The 19,166-nt window shown below is 39.5% G+C and overlaps 1 protein-coding gene across 1 annotated transcript in view; it reads right to left on the reverse strand.

The window, feature by feature from the left end:
* DDX43 (DEAD-box helicase 43) overlaps positions 1-18,036 on the reverse strand; it is a 28,306-nt gene extending 10,270 nt beyond the window's left edge. Inside the window, exons 1-15 of the mRNA XM_067294597.1 lie at positions 17,685-18,036; positions 16,946-17,001; positions 16,434-16,566; positions 14,922-15,029; positions 14,317-14,398; positions 12,503-12,659; positions 12,308-12,426; positions 11,915-12,025; positions 9,656-9,797; positions 7,048-7,148; positions 6,204-6,291; positions 4,718-4,845; positions 3,120-3,229; positions 2,308-2,446; positions 1,412-1,499 (exon numbers count right to left, since the gene is read on the reverse strand). Of these exons, the coding sequence (XP_067150698.1) occupies positions 1,412-1,499; positions 2,308-2,446; positions 3,120-3,229; positions 4,718-4,845; positions 6,204-6,291; positions 7,048-7,148; positions 9,656-9,797; positions 11,915-12,025; positions 12,308-12,426; positions 12,503-12,659; positions 14,317-14,398; positions 14,922-15,029; positions 16,434-16,566; positions 16,946-17,001; positions 17,685-18,036 (1,914 nt within the window). The remainder of the gene's footprint in view (positions 1-1,411; positions 1,500-2,307; positions 2,447-3,119; positions 3,230-4,717; positions 4,846-6,203; positions 6,292-7,047; positions 7,149-9,655; positions 9,798-11,914; positions 12,026-12,307; positions 12,427-12,502; positions 12,660-14,316; positions 14,399-14,921; positions 15,030-16,433; positions 16,567-16,945; positions 17,002-17,684) is intronic.
* Positions 18,037-19,166: the final 1,130 nt, after the last annotated feature.

Genomic DNA, 19,166 nt, shown 5'->3' on the forward strand with positions numbered 1-19,166 from the left:
TCTTTAGAGAGTTGATCTGTGTATTCAGAATCATGGACAACATCTGGGTGGCTAACAAATGCACCTTACTTGTTTTGATACTGAAGCGCTGTGGACCTTGATGTCATCAATTGTTCTCCTTCCCTTTCACATGATGCCTAAAGTCATGATATTTTCATTGCTGTGACTGTGAAGAAAAAACTGCCTTGTATAGCTGTTTCTCTAACAGCTGTAACTAAAGCTTGAGAAAGATATGACTAGTAGTTACCCTTGAAGGTATGGGTGCAGAAGTGTTTTCTCCTTCGAACTCAGGAACCATTCCCAGCTAAACTACTGCATCTTAATAAGCTTTGGGAACTTCAGCCTGAAGCAGGAGACCATGCATGGATGGTAGTGGCTGATTCAGAATACACAACAGGGCATGTCTAAGTTCTAATCAAGTGGACATGAATTGCTAGGGGCTTCACCTCTTGTTTTTTTCCTGAAAAAGTGCTGCAGCTTTAAGTAGTTTTTAGGAGGCAAATCTCTTCTCTTCCTCCCTCAAAAGGATTTTATCAGGTTTGCAGTTGGTGGCATAACATCTTTCAAAGAAGAGTTGCAAAAATCAGAAGATTTAGGTCAAGTTCCAGCTCAGAGTTTAAAGTTTGAGTAAATGTCCACAATAACAACTATAAGCACCCTCCTGGCCCTCGGTAAATGCAAGTTAGTTTGCATTCATCAACAACAAAGAAACTCATCAAAAAAGAGACCCCACACAACTCAGTCAGGGCATGAACTGGGTATTTACTATAAATAAGGCAAAATACTGTTTCTTGCTAGAACAAGAAACAGCAACGTAATTGTTTCTGTGTTCTCAGACATGGTAGTAAGAAAAAACATTTCATTTAAATAAGAAGATAAGTTACATGTTCTAGTCCTACTTCTCCACTATTTACAAACATCTATAAGAAAAATAGCTGGGAAAAGTATGTGCAGATATCATGAGCATCAGACATTAGAAACTAAAGGATGGCTGAGCTTCTTCTGATCTTTATACTGTTAAAGATGATCAGTGGTACATGTGTTCAGAAGTGAAATGAGTGGAATTAAATAGCAAGGAATAAAACATATCATTATTCCTCTGCAGGATGCATGTGTGTGCATATGAGCATACATGCATGTGCTAGATAATTGCTTTTTCTTGGGATGTTGAAGGCTTTAATCAAAGTTGGAGATTCTTTTCTGGGACTCATCTGTAGTAAGGTAAAATACAACTGTGAAAAGGTCCAAGCTAAGGATATTCAGGACAAGAGGGATTTAAGTACTGATTTTTTGCTGAGACACTACATACTATCATCAAGAAAGATATAAGCAGGCTCTCACATTCACAACCTGGTTCAGATGGTAACCCATAATCAATATAAGCCTAACCCAGTAAGGTATACTTTCTTACTTGGTTTGCTCTTTCCAGAATGTCAATCAGCTCAGATGCAACTCTCCAATCATTCTTAGTGACAAGTGTTACTGCCTCCCCAGTACGTCTAAACAAGGAACAAAATAAACGTTGATCTTCAAAATACTATACTGTTAGACTTTTCCTACCAAAGTATACTTCAATTAGTAATAAATTGGACTACAGGCAGTATTTCTGAACTTTTAGATAAAGCAGGTTGGAGTACTTGCTATGCATGTGGCAGAAAACAACTTTTTGTTTTTGAGAAGGCCAGAATAAGGCAATTCAGCTAAAATGGAGCAAAAGCACAGATAATTTAGACTTTTAAACAACAAATCTAGCATAAAGACAACATATATAAATATGAAAAGTCATGCATTAATATCTCAAGAAAAGAAAGAGATTTGTGTCAGCCTGGGAAAGCAGTATTCAAAACTCCTAACACCAAGTTATACCACTATTATAGGCAGAAAACTCTGAACTTAACTGTTTTACCAATGGACTGTTTAGGAAACTAAGCATTTCAGCAGTTCATGAACAGACAGACTTAAACAAGAAATGACATTTTAGAACACCTATACAGAAGTTTATAATTATACAGAATTATAATTCCTCCTCACATTAAAACAGTTTTCAAACATCTCTTCCCCCAACTATTTCAATGAAATAACAGAAAAATATAAAACTTGTTTGCCTTCAATTTAACAGCTGACAAATTTCAAAACACAAAGCAACGTGTCATTATCTGAAGCATACTCGGGTATACTCTGGAAGCATCACTCCTCCATTCTGCATCACCTGTAGCTCTAGCATTTGATAGAGAAAACACCAACACAGTGCATAAAATACTGGTATTAATTAATTACAAATATTGCTATTTTCTTGAAAATACTTACCCTGCTCGTCCAGTACGACCTACTCTATGAATGTATTCTTCAATGTTTCGAGGGAAGTCAAAGTTAAAAACATGAGTAATATCATGCACATCAAGACCACGGGATGCCAAGTCAGTAGCTATCAGTATTCTGACCCTGCCTAAAATAAGTACAACAAAAAACCAACAGGAGTTTATGGCATACACAGAAGATCTATTCTAGCCTACTGGTTTGCTAGTATATAACACACCTATCCTCGGTACTTAAAGGAAACGTTTGCTGTGTCTCACACTGACTTAACTTCAGATACTAAGTGGCAGGTAAATATTCATATTATCATTTTACTATTTTATTTCATAGGTAGAACAACAAGGTGCAGCAGAACCAAGTAACAACTATCACCTGAGCTGGCATCCTTACCACAGGACTGTTTTTTGTTTTACTAACATTGGGTCACATAATCCCAAAGTACAATCCTCCTAGCATAATCAAAGAACTGTTTCACTGCAAGCACCATCATCTGACACTGAAGTTAATGGTTCTGTAGACCAGTACAATATTGACCGCTGCACAAAGACTTCAAATAGGCCTTACCTTAAGTTATTTAACTCTTAACCATTTCAATTTTTATTGAACAAAGAACAAACTCTTTGTTTGCTGTTTGTCAGATTAACAAAGTACACATGTATCGTTCAGAGCTTCAAACCTATACATTTAACATTTTCATTTCTAATGCACTAAAGAGTCACTGCACTTATAAATAGACACCAAGTTGCACAGAATATGCTTTAAAAACCTGGGCTAAACAAAGCAGTATTCGGGTACCAACCTACCTTTCTTGAAGTCATCTAAAGCCTGTTCTCGATCACACTGCTCTCTGTTACCATGAAGTGACTGAACTGGAATTCCTTGGAGACCAAAGTCACTTGCTAAGTCATCAGCTCTAAGATGAAATAAAACAATGGTTCTTTAAAAATAAAATACAGCATCTAGATTAAACATGCAGAGATAATAATGTGCTGCCAACAGCTAAGCATGTGTCTAATGAGGCAAAATCCTACCAAGGCCAGCTGATATTTATTCTAACAGTAGGGAAGAAAGCACAGAAAATTCCCAACATAAAAAAATGTATGTTTTTTTGAGCCCTTCTCTTCCTCTCACACCAGAATAGGTCTTCTATGAAAACAATGAATCCACAAAGCAAAAGAAAGACGGCCATGCAGCAAAAAATTATCAACCCCAAAAGCACTCTACCTTAATGGGAACAGTTGAGAAGATGGCACTGGGTATCATGTGCCTTATATATACACAAAGAAAGGGAAAATAAAGAAGTAAAAAAAAATTCACTCTGTGGACAGTGCAAAGGAAAGCTTTCTTGTTTTACATGGACACCAGCACACCATGATCATATGGCATGTATGTATTCACTTGAATAGTTTTGGAATTGTTAAAATGTAGTACTTTAGCAGTTAATAGGGTTTTATTTTTGTACACATCCCCCAAAAAATCCCCTCCCACAAAGGATTTGTCTTAATAAGTTGACATTTCCTTACCAAAAAAAAAAAAAAAAAAAAGTCTTTTGACATTGGTTGAGTATTTGTATCTCAGAACAGTGTTTCTGACGTTGCCAAAGAAGCCTCAGTTCTTACATTTCTGGAAAGAAGTCTGAAGCCCTTCCAGGCAGATGTCAAGATTAAGCTATGTGCTACAGGCAACAAAGTTTATCAGCTGAAAGGTATTTGATCAGGAGTCAGAAGCTCCCCACACTAACTGCTCAAGAAAAGTTTTCTGAAAACAGTTTAGATCCATTTAAAGGAAAAATCCCCACAATACCGCTTCAAGGGCAGCTCATGTCAGGCTCTGCCTCTGCCCTCCACCCACAAACTAGAAAAAAAAAATACTGCATGCATCATACAGCATAATTAGTTTCAAATATTCAAGAAGCTAAAGGTTGGCAAACTACAAAGTTTTGTCTCACTTCCTTGCATCAAAAGAAGAAACAAAAAGAGTCCATTATTTATGTTGTTCGCCATAGCACCTGAAAGGCTCAGGTATGGTACAATGATAGACAAAAAAAACCAGTTTTGTGCACACCAGTTGGATATGCAAGTAAAGAGTAAGTTAGATTAATATATCCCTAAGAACATTAACACCCATTTTAATTATGTGAAATTGAGATTTCCCACCACCATTATTAGTGGTTCTGAAATTAAGAAGTATATGAAGTACCAGGCAAGTAATCTTCTGGGGTGAGGGGTTAGGTGGGAGTGGGGAAGGACACCACAGCCATCAATATTACCAGCACACTGTTGAAAGTTGCTATCACACTTTATTATCTGAACATAAGAAACTATTAAGCATTTCTGGGAGGGGAAGGGAAAAACAAACAAACGAAAAAGAACAGATGTAATACTTGGAAGTGATTACATACGTAAGTTTCTTTCCCACAAAAATGATGACCTTATCTTTTGGCTTCATAGAGTCAATGAAGTACCGTGTGAAAGTTCTCTTTTCTTCTTCTGGGATAACAACAACTCTCTGTTTTACTGTGTCTACTGCCTGTTAAACAAACAACAACAACATGTTATATAGAAACAGATTTGAATAATATTTTTCTGTTAATTCCCAAATTATAAAATTAATAAATAGAATATATATTAGAATTCAAACAGCACAGATCTGTTGTTTTCTAGTTGCCTTAGGAGAGTAGTAAAATTTATCTTTAAGCAGTCTGTTAATCATATATTTTCAGTGATTTAAAAGGTAGAGATCTGCAGATTAGTGAGGTGAAATGAAATAAAGATTCTCAATATTAGTGAAAAGCAGTTTGAAGTAGTTTGTTCTGGGTAGTCTAGACATTCTCCTGACAATGCATCGTAAGCCACATCTTAAGGCAAGAGTTGAGAAACTGGTCAGGTACTCAGGAAGATTCCTTCTCCACATGGGAAAACACAGAGAGGTTAAGGTTTAACAAAGTTAGATGATTAAAAAAAAAAAAAAAATTTTTTTTTTTAAATCATCATATGGCACAGACATTTCAACACTAACTGACATCATTAAGTCCTTCTAGTATAAATATACAGCTAAGCAGCAAAAGCAAAGCACTTAAATTTTTTTAAGTCATCCATATGAAGAGATTAAGTTTTCCATGCTGGATAGGAAATGATCTTTCTCTTGTCTATCTTCCTCTGCAAGCAAGTTACCCAGTGCTTATACAAATCAATGGTTGAAATTCTTCTCATGAGCCACCTCAGAACACTGCAGTTTGCTATTTCAACCATATTCTCTTATCAAATACTACTGTCGGATATACAAAATACTTAAGTTTGAAGTAACTGATAAAACGATCAGTAGTTAAGCAGTAAATCTAGTAAGCTTCAGAATGAACACTCTTCCAAAATAGAGCTTCTGCTGTCTTATGTCATCTACAGTTACAAGTCATCTACATGCTCTGAACAATTCTTTCCTATTTTTATCTGGAATTCAAATCTGAATCAAAAGAATTACAAAACAAATTCAAAATAGTAATTACTGACAATATCATAAGTATCTGGCCATTATAAAACTTTCAGCCAAGTCAATATTACTGAAACTGCAGGAACGTGCTTATAGAGTACGACATTCAGTAAACTTTCAGATTTGGTTGATATAATTGCTTGTCATGTCTTCTTCTAAAAGTTTAGGACTTCAAGAGCTTGCTCATAAACATTAGAACAAAGTTCTTTTCCATTCTCTTTTTAAGCTCGTTAAAAGCTTCATTAAAAGTTTAGAAAGACTGACAGAGTTTGTTGGAAGTTCATATTGATTTTAGTTACAAGCATTTACTTTATACATAGTTAAAAGTAAAATAAAATTTCTGGTTTATCTGTAGGTTCTTCTAGAACAAAAAAAAAGAAAAAAGAGAAAGAGCAACTTACTGCTAAATCAAGAGTGCCAACGTATACAATCATAGGATTTTTCAAATAGGATTTTGCTAGGCGACGAACACCATCAGGCCAAGTAGCACTAATGGGAAGTGAAGAGGAAAACAAACATACAAGAAAAGAGTGCAAAGTCTTCTCTAATACATTAATCACATTCTTCTTTCTTTCCTCTTACACACCAGAGGCACCTGAATGTTCAACAACAGTAGTCAACTTCCACAACATTTAGAAATCGTCCTAACAAATTAAAAGTTAACAGCTCTCTTCCTTTCAAGATAACCATACTTTAAACCTAGAAAGTTATGCAACAATTATGGAGCCTAATGAAGCCAAAGAGTGAGTTTAGTAATTTAATGACTTCTAATAAGCAAGCTTCTCCTACTTCCTAACTTTTTTTTAAAACAGTAGCACCAATCCAAAATACTCGTGATTGTAAGAGTTATTGTTGGGACATTGTTACTTAACTCCTGAAAACTGCACAATTTCAAAATGAGTCCAGGTACAGACTAGCACAGGTACTAATCACAAGCTTGGATACATGTTTGGTCCCAGATGCAAAAACATAAGTTAGTCTTTCATATCAATATGGTAGTTCCCAGCACTCCCAACACACCTTCCTTTTTGGAAGGAACACAGATGTTTGCATAGCTGCATATAAAACTTCAGAAAAGGCAGAAGTGTAAACTATCTTGTCAAAACAAACAAAAAACCTCATTAGGACTGACTAGACAGGAAAAAAATGTCATTGTCATTTACGCTAGTAAAACCTTTACTAAAACTGACACACCCATTTTGAAGTTAACTCATTCAAATACTGAGCACTGCTATGTTTACATACCTTGTCATCACAGTTTGTCTATCAGGCCGCACATCTATTAGGATCTTCATTATCTGAGGTTCAAATCCCATATCCAACATTCTGTCAGCCTCATCTAAAACCTGCTTAGAATAGGATTAGTGTCTAATTTCCTTAGAAGAGTTTCAGCAAGACTTGACATAGCAGACCATTTTAAAAAATGATTTTAATTTCAGAACCCGCTCTGTAGTTTATTGCAAAACCTGTTCAACTTTTTCTTTCACCTCTTCAATTTCCCTTATGTAGTACATTTGCAGGCATCACAAGAAAGCCCACATCATCTTTAAGAACATCTAAAGTCACTGAAGAAGAAACAGCATGCTTTGGAGTGCTTTAATTTTTCTTTTTTCACTCTAATTTGGTTGGTGCCTACAGTTAAGCACACAACTAAGAAAAATAACAAAAAAGAAACACCCAAACCTTACAAAAAAAAAAATCCACACAGCACCCTTTTGATGACAGTTTTAGAAATTTAAATGGGAAATCTCACTGCTAACCTGTTAAAGATTTCATACTAGACCAAAATATCAATTATCAATTTAGTTCCTCATCAGTAAGGGAGGGGGAAAAAAAAAACCTCAAAAACCAACCACCTAGATTTTGTACATTCTGGTTTTCATTAGGAAACTTAAATTCTCTCTGACTTAAATTCAAACTTCTTTTATCAGGTAAAAAGGGATTGCTTCCCTATCACTTAAAAAAAAAAAAAAGGGGGGGGGGCAGAGGGGTAAAGGGCAAGCAAGATAATTTTGACTCCTTGCAGAGGACAGATGTGCACAAAACCAACATGCAAATTAAAGCAAAATGATACCTTAGGTATCTGTCAGGTTAGAAGTAAAAATCTGACTGATACCAGTATTGCCATGGAGGCATAGATTTTTGTCAAGTGCATATGAAAGCAATAATGCTGGCACTTGCTACTTTGTCATCTCTGGTAAAGACTGCAAAGTTAAAGAATACAAGCTTTCAACACGTAGCCATTAAGGTGATTTTTAGCACTTCTTTAAACTTTTAAAGCCCTTCGGGTCCATTCACAATAACAGCAATTATTTTGGCCAATCCAAGAGTGGCACCACCCATTCAATTCTTTTCTGTTAACTGAATTATAAAAAGAAAAAAATCCACCCCCCCCCTTTCTTTGGGGGGAATAAGATTGCAAAAGAGAACAGGTGAACTGAAACTCTGAATACAACCATTCAGGATCCATCCTTCTTCTAACACAAGCACACTTGTGAGTGTTTTCAGTCTCTTATACAATGAAAGAAGGCTGCCATCCAGAACCAGTTTTTCTCCCTTAAGTTTCAAATAGTTTATCTAAATCAACCAGTTATATGGATCATGTATTTTAAGTATCAACATTTTCCACTCACTTATGTGGAAACGTAAGACTTGGATGCTAATCCTTTTCTGTCGTCATTGTTTTGTAGTTTCTTTAGTGTAGAATAATGCACCCAAAAAGAAAGACTTTTAGTAGAGAATCTCTGGAATTTTCTGGACCAATAATAAATCCTCAGGAGACGCAGAAGACAGGAATTCTGTTTTCTGGTTTCACTCTCTATGTTCAAAGGATTCATAGAGGCTTCATTAAACTACCCATATTCTAGTAAAATGGCAAGGCTGAAGCTTCACAATTTTGAACAGAGATTGGTTACGATGCCCCTTCCAACAACAGAAATTTTCTAGGCTAGTAAGCACACTGGTACTTCACTGGAAATGGAGAGGAAGGCATATAAGTATGCATATTAGATGAATCAGACTAGTAGTTTAAGTTTACTTTCCTTATTTCTGCTAAATGCTTGATTAAAAAACAAAACAAACCCCAAAACCAAGTCTGTAACAGATTTAAGACAGATATCAGCATTTTTTCCCAAACTCCTCATATGCACGTGCTGGCTTTTTAAGTTAAATTCTCCCCCCAAATGATATGTCCATTCTAAACAATTAAAAGGTCATATGTGACAGAAATAACCAGTGTTTCTTCTGAAATCATGAAGAAGAGAAGCCCTTCTGGAGTGAATGATTTAGTAAAAGTCTGAGACAAGCCATGACTGCAGTTAACTCGATGGTTCTGTCAAGCAGGAAGACAGATTTTCTCATGCTGTCAGTTCACCTGGTGTATTGAAATATAATCGGCAATCTCCATAAAATGGGCAAAGTCTGTTTTCTCACCAGAGGATGAGTCTCTTACAAACAGCTACAACAGCTGTACCTCTATTCCTCTGGTCCTTACTGCACAAGTACTAATAAGAACTTATTAGTAACCTTTAAAAGAAAAGGGAAAGATGACTCAGGGAAGACACTTGATCCATTAATAACTGGTCTTTGCATAACTAAGTTTGAAATAGCAAAAATTACTATTATTAAACAAAAATTTATGATCTTTAAAACGCTTATTCTGCTAGAAGCCTTATTTTTTCCTGTGTGCAGTGTGGTTATGATAGGAATGAACCTCCTCCTCCAACTCCAATGTTAGCCTTAAGATATTGTAACTGAGACTTAAAATTTAAAAGAAAGCTAAAGTAAAGCTTGAGTTCAGACTAAGTCAACTATTTCCCAACTGGTGCATTATTTTTTCATATCAACTACTTGCCAAATATGTTATGCTCTTCAGATTTATGAAGCTGTTCATTTGAAGATCATTCAGTCTGCCAGGAGTAGCAATAACAATATCCACACCTTTGGTAACCTCGTTTATCTGTCCTTTTCGGTCCCCACCACCGTATATGCAAATACTAAAAAATAAAATGTTTTCCAGAAGCAGAGTATTAAAGTTCAACTAAAATCAATCTTTTCAAACGAACATCACCATGTTGCTTTACTTTAAAAAGGTATCATCTGGTATTACCCAAAGGAAGAAGTATAATGCAAGTGTGACTGCTAGAATCATAGTAAATAATAGCTTAACACTGAATGATTCCCCTCCCCCCCCGAACTGTACAGCAATAGTTCTCTGCTGAAGTTGCAACGAAAATAATCATGAGAGGAAGGAAAGATGGTTATTAAGCTACAAGTATATTTTGAATTGTTTTTAAAATATTCATACCAAATAGATGAACCCAAAACAGGATGCATGATTTTCTAAGGCGTACCTTCAAAAGTCATATTTTTTTGCTATTAAACCAACCAATGTACTCATAAGATTTTAGACCTACACAAAAACTTATCACTTTTTGTAAAACTCAAGTATTTTGGGGAGGGAAGCAGAAAATACACTGCATCATTTGATGACTATTAAACTAATTCTGAATGCTATACTTAGACGACTCTCTAGTAACCTTGTAAGTTTTAGAATACAATAATGTCTGTTTAATAGTTTTAACGAAGATGTGCACGATGGGACAGAGTGCATTCTCAGTAGGTTTGTGAATGATGCCGAATTGGGGGAGCAGTCAGTACACTGTAGGGCCAGGCTGTTATTCAGCCTTAACAAGCTGCAGAGATGGGCTGACAGGAATCTCATGAAGTTTAGCAAAAGCAAAGGCTTGTGTCTGGAATGAAACAGTCCGATGCAACAATGAAGGCTGGGGGACAACAAGCTAGAAGACAGCTTTGCAGAAAGACTTGGGTGGACAAGCAGCTAAGCATCAGTCAGCACTGTGCCCCACACAGCAGAGAAAGCAAGCTGCATACTGGGCTGTACTAGGAACAGTGTAGCCAGCAGATTAACAGAAGTGATTACTCCCCCCTATTTGGCACTCGTGAGACCATACCTCGAGTACCATATCCAGTTTTTGCATTCCCCTGTTCAACTGCAAGAAAAGCACTGTCAGTCTGGAACAAGTCCAGCAGATAGCTACCAAGATGGTCAAGGGGCTGGAGTATGTGACATGAGAAATGGGGGAACCGGGCTTGTTCAGCCTGAAGAGGAGAAGGCTCACAGGAGATCCCATTGCTGTCTACAGCTACCTAGCAGCAGGGTGTAGAGAAGACAGATCAGATATCCACACTGGAAGAAGAAAAGGCAACAAAGGTCCAACACTGAAAATTCCAAGCATATATAAGATACAGATTTTCACCATGAGGGTGATTTAGCACTAGAACAGGTTGCCCAGAGAGGCTGCTAAATCTCCATCCCTGGAGATGCTTAAAACTTGACTAGACAAGGCCCTGAGCAGCCTACTCTAAACGGACTTGCATTGGACAAGAGCATGGATTAGATGACATCTGAAGGTCCTTTCTAACGTATGTGAGCCTATAATTATATGAATAAAATATTCTGATACAAACAGTGATACAGCAAAGAAGAGCAGCTACTGACAATCAGTTTATTTATAAGAGATCATCCTTAAGAAGTTCACTGCACTTTTGAGGCAGCAGAACACAAATTAAAACTTCTGAAAGCAAGCTTGTTAACATGGCCTTATTCTAGAGAAAGTGATCTGACAGCAGGCTGAAGCTGCATATATGAAGAATATGAACATTCATGGGATAAGACCCCACAAAAAGACTACATCCTGAAGAAAACAAACAAAAAAGAAACCCCGAAACACCATACAAGCTCCTTAAACATGATACCCACAGACATACTGTCACAAGACTACATAAGAGCTTCTTCTAAAAATTTCACTCTTTTAGATGAAGTTCCCTCTCTCTGGGTAGAAACAAAAATAATACATCTGAGCCTCTTCCCCCCAATGGAGGCACAGTATGCATACGACCTCACAGTTCATGGAACACCTTCCACACAATACAAACAGAATACAAGACATCCTTAAATCAAGAAAATATGAACTGTTCATTTAGCACCTTTCCTCCTCCCTCCTTAACAAATGCAGTTATATTAGTAGGTTAATGAAGCCAAAAGTGGTAGAAAAAGATTATTTAAGAAACAAGTGAGAGGGAAGATTACCTTTTAATTCCTTTGTATGTGTACTTTGAACACTCTGCCTCAACTTGAAGTGCCAGTTCTCGAGTGGGAGCAAGGACTAACATCCCCGGTCCCCCACGCTGATCTCTGGGTCTGCAATAAAGCACCTTTACAATGTGGTTATATGAGCATACACAAAGTCCATCACATTTGATATTACAATTTTTTTTTACTGTTCTGGAGTTTCTCAGTTCCCATCGCTGAAACCCACTAGAACTTACAGTTTCTGTAACAAATACAGTGTTTTCCCCCAGGCTTATGAATTTTTTCAATTTATGATTTACCTTTTTTACTAGAAAATCACCACTTGAGGGGGTAAAAAATAAAATAGAAGTATGCACAGCTAAGCAACTCAGAGATACAAACAGTCCTTACATTGGTTGTGAATCCAAATGAATGAATCCAGGCATTAAGTAAGCTAACGTCTTCCCGGTACCCGTCTGTGCTATGCCAATAAGATCAATTCCTTGGAGTATGATTGGCCATGCCTGGGACTAACATAGAACAACGCATACTTAAATGTACGTCTCTCAAGTTTCAGTTAAACATCGACCAGAATTGAAGAAATACCTGAATTGGTGTAGGCTTTTCAAAACCCGCTTTTCTGATATTAGCCATAACATCAGGATAATGCTCAAACACATCTTCAAATTTACAAACAGGATTGGGAATGCAGCGCTTTTCACCTTCTTTCAAGTCATTACAAATTATATTATTATTTTCTTTCCTGTGTAGAATTGAAGTAGTGCAACAGCTTTAAAACCACAGAATCTGAAAACGTGAAACTAAAATACACAAGACTACATCTTTCTGACTTTAAAAAGGAAAAAAAAAAAAAAAAAAAAAAAAAAAGAGTTTCCAGCACAACAAACAAATTCAGGCTCCTGGATTAGAGTTATAACCATGCTTCTAACTTCCAGGAAAGCCTTACTATAGAAAAACTTCTCCTGTATTCCTCTATTATTATTTCCTCTTTAAAATTTTATCAATGACTAATCTAAAGTTATACATGCACCACACCACTGTCATACCAGACTTCAATTATACTCTATCATAAATTACAGAACTGTTGTAGTTTTTACACTCAAAGGCAACCTAAAACTTGTAAGAATGGATTTGGACTTATTTGTCAGAATTCTACATTCTGATAAAAGCTCTCCTAAAATATTTTCAGAGTAGATCTCTGGATGCCCTAGAAAATACAAACAAAATAGTTTAGAACAAAAGCAGGAGGTGAATAAGTAAGACAAGCTACAAAAAAGGCACACGAAAAACTATATAAACACCAAGGTTTTGGGTCATCCTCCACCCACCCTCTGCCCAATCAGGAGGTATAAATATGCAGTAGTTTATCTTTATTCCAATCCTCTTCTGTTCTGAAGATTCCATTCCACAAATTTTTACTTCAAGCAGGGAGTAGGCTAGGAAAAGAATTCAACCTCTTTCCATAAAAAAGGTATTTTCAATCTGTTTTTGTTTTGTTAAAAGGTGAACAGATAAGACGAAAAAGGAAAAACACTTCATTGTTTCGTAGGCTCAGAACACATACTGAGGAATAACACTTGTGTAAAAAACAATATTCAGTTACTCTTGGCTAGCTCCAACAGTAACATGTATTTTAAGGAAACAGGTGTCAATTCCAAGCTTCACTCACAGTGGCAAGGTTTTCTGGTGGGCATGCAACAACAACAAAAAAAGACACCATGCAAAAAGACAAGTAATAAAAGGTAAGGCTTCAAGAAATGCTTACCAATTCCATTAGAACTACTGAAAAGGACTGAAACTATTAACAGGGTCTGAACAGAATCATTTGAAACAGATGATCTGTTTTTCTTGCAAAGTAATGATGTAGACTGCTAAGTCAAGATGAATGGATACAATTAACTGAGGCATGTACTCACCAGGATGCACTTGTAAAGACAAGATAGATGGAAAAAATAACAGTAATCAAAGTTGAAACCTGCTTCAAAGAGGATGTTTGACTAAAACATATAATGAAAAACAATGGCTGCCAAGAGGTATTTAGCATGTGAATAATATTCAGGTTTATTTGGAAGGACCTAGAAACCTTGAACGTACTGTCTAATAAAAGGCAAAGAAAGAACCAAAAGCCAATGAACAGTCTTGATTTTTTCCCTTTTGAAAGTCAAACTGATCAAACACTTTTTAGGGAAGCAGTTAATTCCTGAAGTTAGTTTTCCAAGCAACTAATAATACCTCATCTACTAGTAATTGTTCAATTCCTAAGAAAGATCTGCTAAGTTACTACAAGACATAAACATTAATACTTCTGTTTCAGTATTTCATCTCCCATTTAAATGCTTTATACCTTAATAGTTATTTATTTTCTACGGGGAATCATCTGCTTGGCAAAATGATCTTACCGCCACAGTTCCACTTCTTCTTGTGACATAGATGCAGTCCTTGATGATTCTTTATAAAAGTTTTTCTCAACTGGAGGCAAGTCTTAAACAATCAGAAAAAAAGTGAGCTTGAGTCAGTAAAAGATGCTGCAGATTCAGGGCAAGGCTGCTAAAGCTTAAGATGGAAACCCCAAACCCAAGCAGACTGTGCCTTGTACTAGAAAACTAGTCAAAAGCAGTGGGAGACTACTGTTGCATTCACGAGACATACACTTAAGCACATGTAAAACAACTACTTCCCTACATTTCAAGTTCTAAAATATTTTTACTAATACACTGTATTACATTTAACAATTCTCAAATTTTTGCTGCAGCCACATATACAACCACAGCATTTTCAAATGCAGAAGCTGAAATACAGAGTACTGCATTTAAGTCTTCACACAGTGACTATACCGTTCTCCATGATCACCCCTGAGAAATCCTGAAGTGGGTCGCTTCACTGTATATACTTAATTGATTCAGATGCTGAAAGTCATCTCAGAGCAAAAACTAAAAATGTTTACACATTCAACAGATTTATCAGATGAAGACCAGCAAAATACAATCAGAATTTTAAAACTAACCTGCCCACTTCATAGCTTCATATCTAGCTTTATTTTCTCGAATGGAGGCCCAGTTAATCACAGATTTCTGCAGGGTGTTTTCGGGCTTGATAAGATCCAAGTGTTTTGCTGCAGAATTACTACCAAAGTGCTGCTGTTTGATGGAATCTGTTGGGGGGTGAGGAAGAACCCCTCCCCAAAACAAAACACCTTTATCTTCCATACTTTTTTAATATTAAAAGACCTCTTATTATTTTTGAACAGACATGAAGCATTTAAACAGAAAGTTTTTTCTTAAGCATTATCCTGAAACCATCAGTAAAGGCTGTACAAAACCATTTGTGACAAGAAAAGAAGAAAAACATTTCAATATCTTTAGCTGCTTAAAGGAAGCTAATGACAGGTTCTGAAATGCTGTTTCTTCAGCTACAAAGAAGGCTTGTTATGCAGCAGGGGTTGGGGTGGGGGGGGAAGTGAACCAGACCTTATGATAAGCAGACAGGAAGTTTTTTGTTGTTGTTGTTGTTTTTAAATCAGCTACAACAGCAAGGTTTATTTCTAAAGTACCATCATAATAAAATCTCAATGTAATTATGCTCTATGCCCTTTTTGATAAGGCTAATATTTCTTCAGGAAAAAAGATTTTACGCTGAAGATATAAATGGCAACACATTTAGTTATGAGTGGAAAAACAGGAATTGTGGGGCAAAAACAACACAGTCACACACATGTAATACAGATCAGGTATTCCTGGCTTCTTGAAAGATACATACTAGTCTACTTTCTGGGGCCCTTAAAACAAAACAAACAAAAAAAAAAAATCACAAGCAACTGGCAACTAATCTAATCCTCATTCTAAGGCTGGAACATAGCTCGGATCCTTTCTTCCTCAACAACATCTCAGTTCAAGCATGACTCTGTAGATGGTCCTTGCCCCTAAGGGCTTATTGTACAGGCAAACAAGACAAATAGCAATAACATAAGCAGTATCTCAAAATACAGTCATTACTTAGATAACCACGTAACAGAGTTAACACAATAAAGCATAATAAAGTGAGACATGATGTGTAAAATTAAACCGTAAATACTAACTTACCATGAAAAGAGTTAAGAAGTCAGCCCCATCCATGCTGTAATCAGTACCTGTTCACTTTATAATCTATGTTTATGCAACCTTAGTGAATTTTAATACTGCACAGATACTACATTAGAACATACAATGGAAACAAACTTGGTATTTCTAGGGGATCAGACTGATACTGCAAGAAATCAAGTAATATGACTTTTTTTTTTATTTGTTAAGTTGTTGGAAACACTCAGGAATAGAGGTTCACAGGAAGTCTGACAGTTTGAGGGGGAGAACTGTTCACAGGTGATAGAAGATGTCTAGATATTTCTGTTTTAGGAGGTGTTGCATTGTCCCCAAAAAGGTGAAAGTCTATTCATTTTGGTAAAATACAAACACTCCTGCAAAAGTACCAAATACACAGAAACGATCTACAATCATTGTTTTTTTTAAAACACACTTCTTACCTTTCTCAGTCCCACCTCTAATGTAGTTTTGCCCGAGTCTTGTAACAGTATCTTCAATCAACATCTTGGCTTTGTTTTGCACAGTGATGCTGCCAAAAATCTTTACTTCAGCTTCATATGTTCCCTTTAAAACCTATGTTTATAAAACCTTACTGAACTTTGCTGTGCTGCAAAGACAGACATTATACTAGAATATGCACTGCATTTTTTCCTGTGTTTGAACTTCCCTTCTAGGAAAGGCCCTCTAGTTCCCTTTCAAAAAGGAAAGGAATTAAACACATACTCCATGAAGAGAAGAAGAAAAAAAAACCCCAAACAGCGAACTTTCCCTACCTTCACATACAAGTCAAGTCATACCCTTGATTCCTCCTCCTTTTTAGCTATTCTTACAGAAGACCAGAATTATTACGGGGCAACAAGTTGCTTCAGTAACCCTGGTTTACACAGAAGTAGAACCAAAACCGTCTTCCCGACAGAGTCTTGGCCTGGAGGAGATGCAGCGCACACAGTACCTGTATCCTAGCACCTGAAGACTCCTCAAGTTCTCTTATTTTAGCTCCGCCCCGATCTGTTATAAAGATACATCATAAGTAGTATAAATATTTAGGCCAAACTGTCAAAAACTACCCATTGCAACTCTAGGTTTTTTGGTGACAACCAAAATAGTGATACTTTCACCAGAGAGACCAATCCCTAAATAAAAGAACTTGCGACATGGAAAAGCCAGAAAAAGGCAGGTAGCTCTTTTGGCAAGTAGCCAAATGTGTGTGGGCGGGGGGGGGGGAGAAGTGTGTTAGATGAAGAGATAGAGCAGCAAAATGAGCTCAAAAGAGAGTCACCCTTCTGCCACAGGAATAGGGAGGAGCATCAACACACTTGCAGTCCACTGGCCGCCAGAAACATAAGTCGTCAACCGATTTAGGAAGGGAAAACTCAATTATCCCAGTTAGCGGCGGAAGCTCCCCGCTTCAGCCGGTGCTCCGCAAAAGCATCCTGCGGCCCCCGTGCGGCAGAGGCCGGCGGCGAGCCGGGGCCTCGGGCCTCCCCGGCCAGGCGGTTGGGGGGAGGGGGGGGCGGCAGCGAAGCACCGCGCCGTGACAGTCCACTTCGGTACAAGGAGCTGAGGGGAACGGGAAGGGACCCGCACTGACAAACCTCTCCGCGCCCCAAGGCCGGGCCCTCGCCTCCCTCCCCACCCACTTACCTCAGCGGGACAGGTACGGGGGGGGGGGGGTTAGCGGGCGTTATTACCTATGAGAGCCCCGACCAAGGCACTGTCGAGGTGGAGGCAGAGGGGCGCCGCGGGGTCCCGAGCGTGGCGGACGGCGGCAGCGGCGGCGCGGGGCGGCCATTGCCCCGCCACCTCCACCGAGCCCCAGGAGCCTCCCGCGCCTCGAGGCTCCCACTCCTCCCCCTGGAGGCTGCCCGCCGCCGCCTCCCGCCACTTCTCAGAGCCCCTTCGCCCTCTGCCGTCCTCCGCTGAGGCGTGACTCCGCGAAGGGGCCACCGGCGGCTGCCACAGGAGCGGAGCGGCGGCCACAGAAAATGGCGGCCGGCCCGCGGCGCCGGAGTCCTCGTCGCTGCTCGCCTCCCAGTCAGACATGGCGGCTCCCCCATCCAGCGCCCCGGCCCACGTGGCGGGCCTCGACGTGCTTTAGGCTAACGGACGCGCTGATTGGCCAGCGTGATCACTCACTGGGCAGCGATTGGCTGCCTCGTCGAGGCCGCCCAGGGGCGGGCGAGCCTGCAGCCGCCCCCGCCGCTGGGCAGTTGTGCCGGGACCGCGCGGCTCACCCGGGCCCGGCCGCGCGCTGGCCGCGGGGCGGCCGTGGCGGAGGGGAGCCGTAGCCTCGGGCCGCCGGTGGTGCCGACCCTCCTGGCTGAAACAGTCCGGGTCAGGATCCCAGCGACGCCGTGCCGTGTCTTCCCCCCTGTCCCGCTGCCCTAACGGCTTCTAAAGAAACATTCATATTCCAGCACGTGTATTATTTCCCCTGTTTTACAGTCTCCACACGCACAGCCAGGCTCGCCCTCTTCACTCACCGGTTCCTTGCTTGGGCTGGCTGGTATGAGGGAAACTGGGAAGGGTTTTGAGGGAAGGCTGGAGTTAGCACTGTGCCTTACCCTGTTCAGCTATGCGCCAGGTTTCTGGCACCACCTTCTTGCAGAGTACGGGAGTTTCAGAAAAAACGGGGAGTTTAAGGAAAAACGAGCGTTGCAGTGAGGTGCGGGTTGGGCAAGGATGGCGCCCGGCCCGGGGCGGCTGCCCACCGCCCAGCAACCATGCCTGGGAGCAGCCGGAAGGCTGACGGAGAGGGAGGTGCTGGGGAGGTGCAGAGGCCGCAGCCGGAGGGGGCCCTCGAAAGGACTGACAACACGGAGGCAGCTAAGGGGGGAAAGGTGATTTCTGGCCTGTCAGGTTGCTCTTGCAGAGCTCCTGAAGGTCTTTCTGCCCTGTGTGCGCAGGAGATGGCTTCTTCTAAGCCGTGGCCTCCCTCCCGCATGTCCCACTCTGTCTCCCGCTGTGCAGGAGGCTTTTTTGGGTGAGAAGAGGCAGGAACTGGGTCCTGAGCATGTGGGGAGCGGCAGTACCTGTTCGGCGGGAAGGAGGGAGCTGGGCAGGGATGGTGAAGCCCAGAGTGGCTGGGGAACATCAGTAGCACTGATGGATTTTGTCAGGTGTCTGCACTAATCGCGCTGATACAGCGTAGTGCGAATTTTGTAGGGGAGTCT

This window comes from Apteryx mantelli, chromosome 3 (assembly GCF_036417845.1).
Source record: "Apteryx mantelli isolate bAptMan1 chromosome 3, bAptMan1.hap1, whole genome shotgun sequence".
In the NCBI taxonomy this organism is placed as follows: Eukaryota; Metazoa; Chordata; class Aves; order Apterygiformes; family Apterygidae; genus Apteryx; species Apteryx mantelli.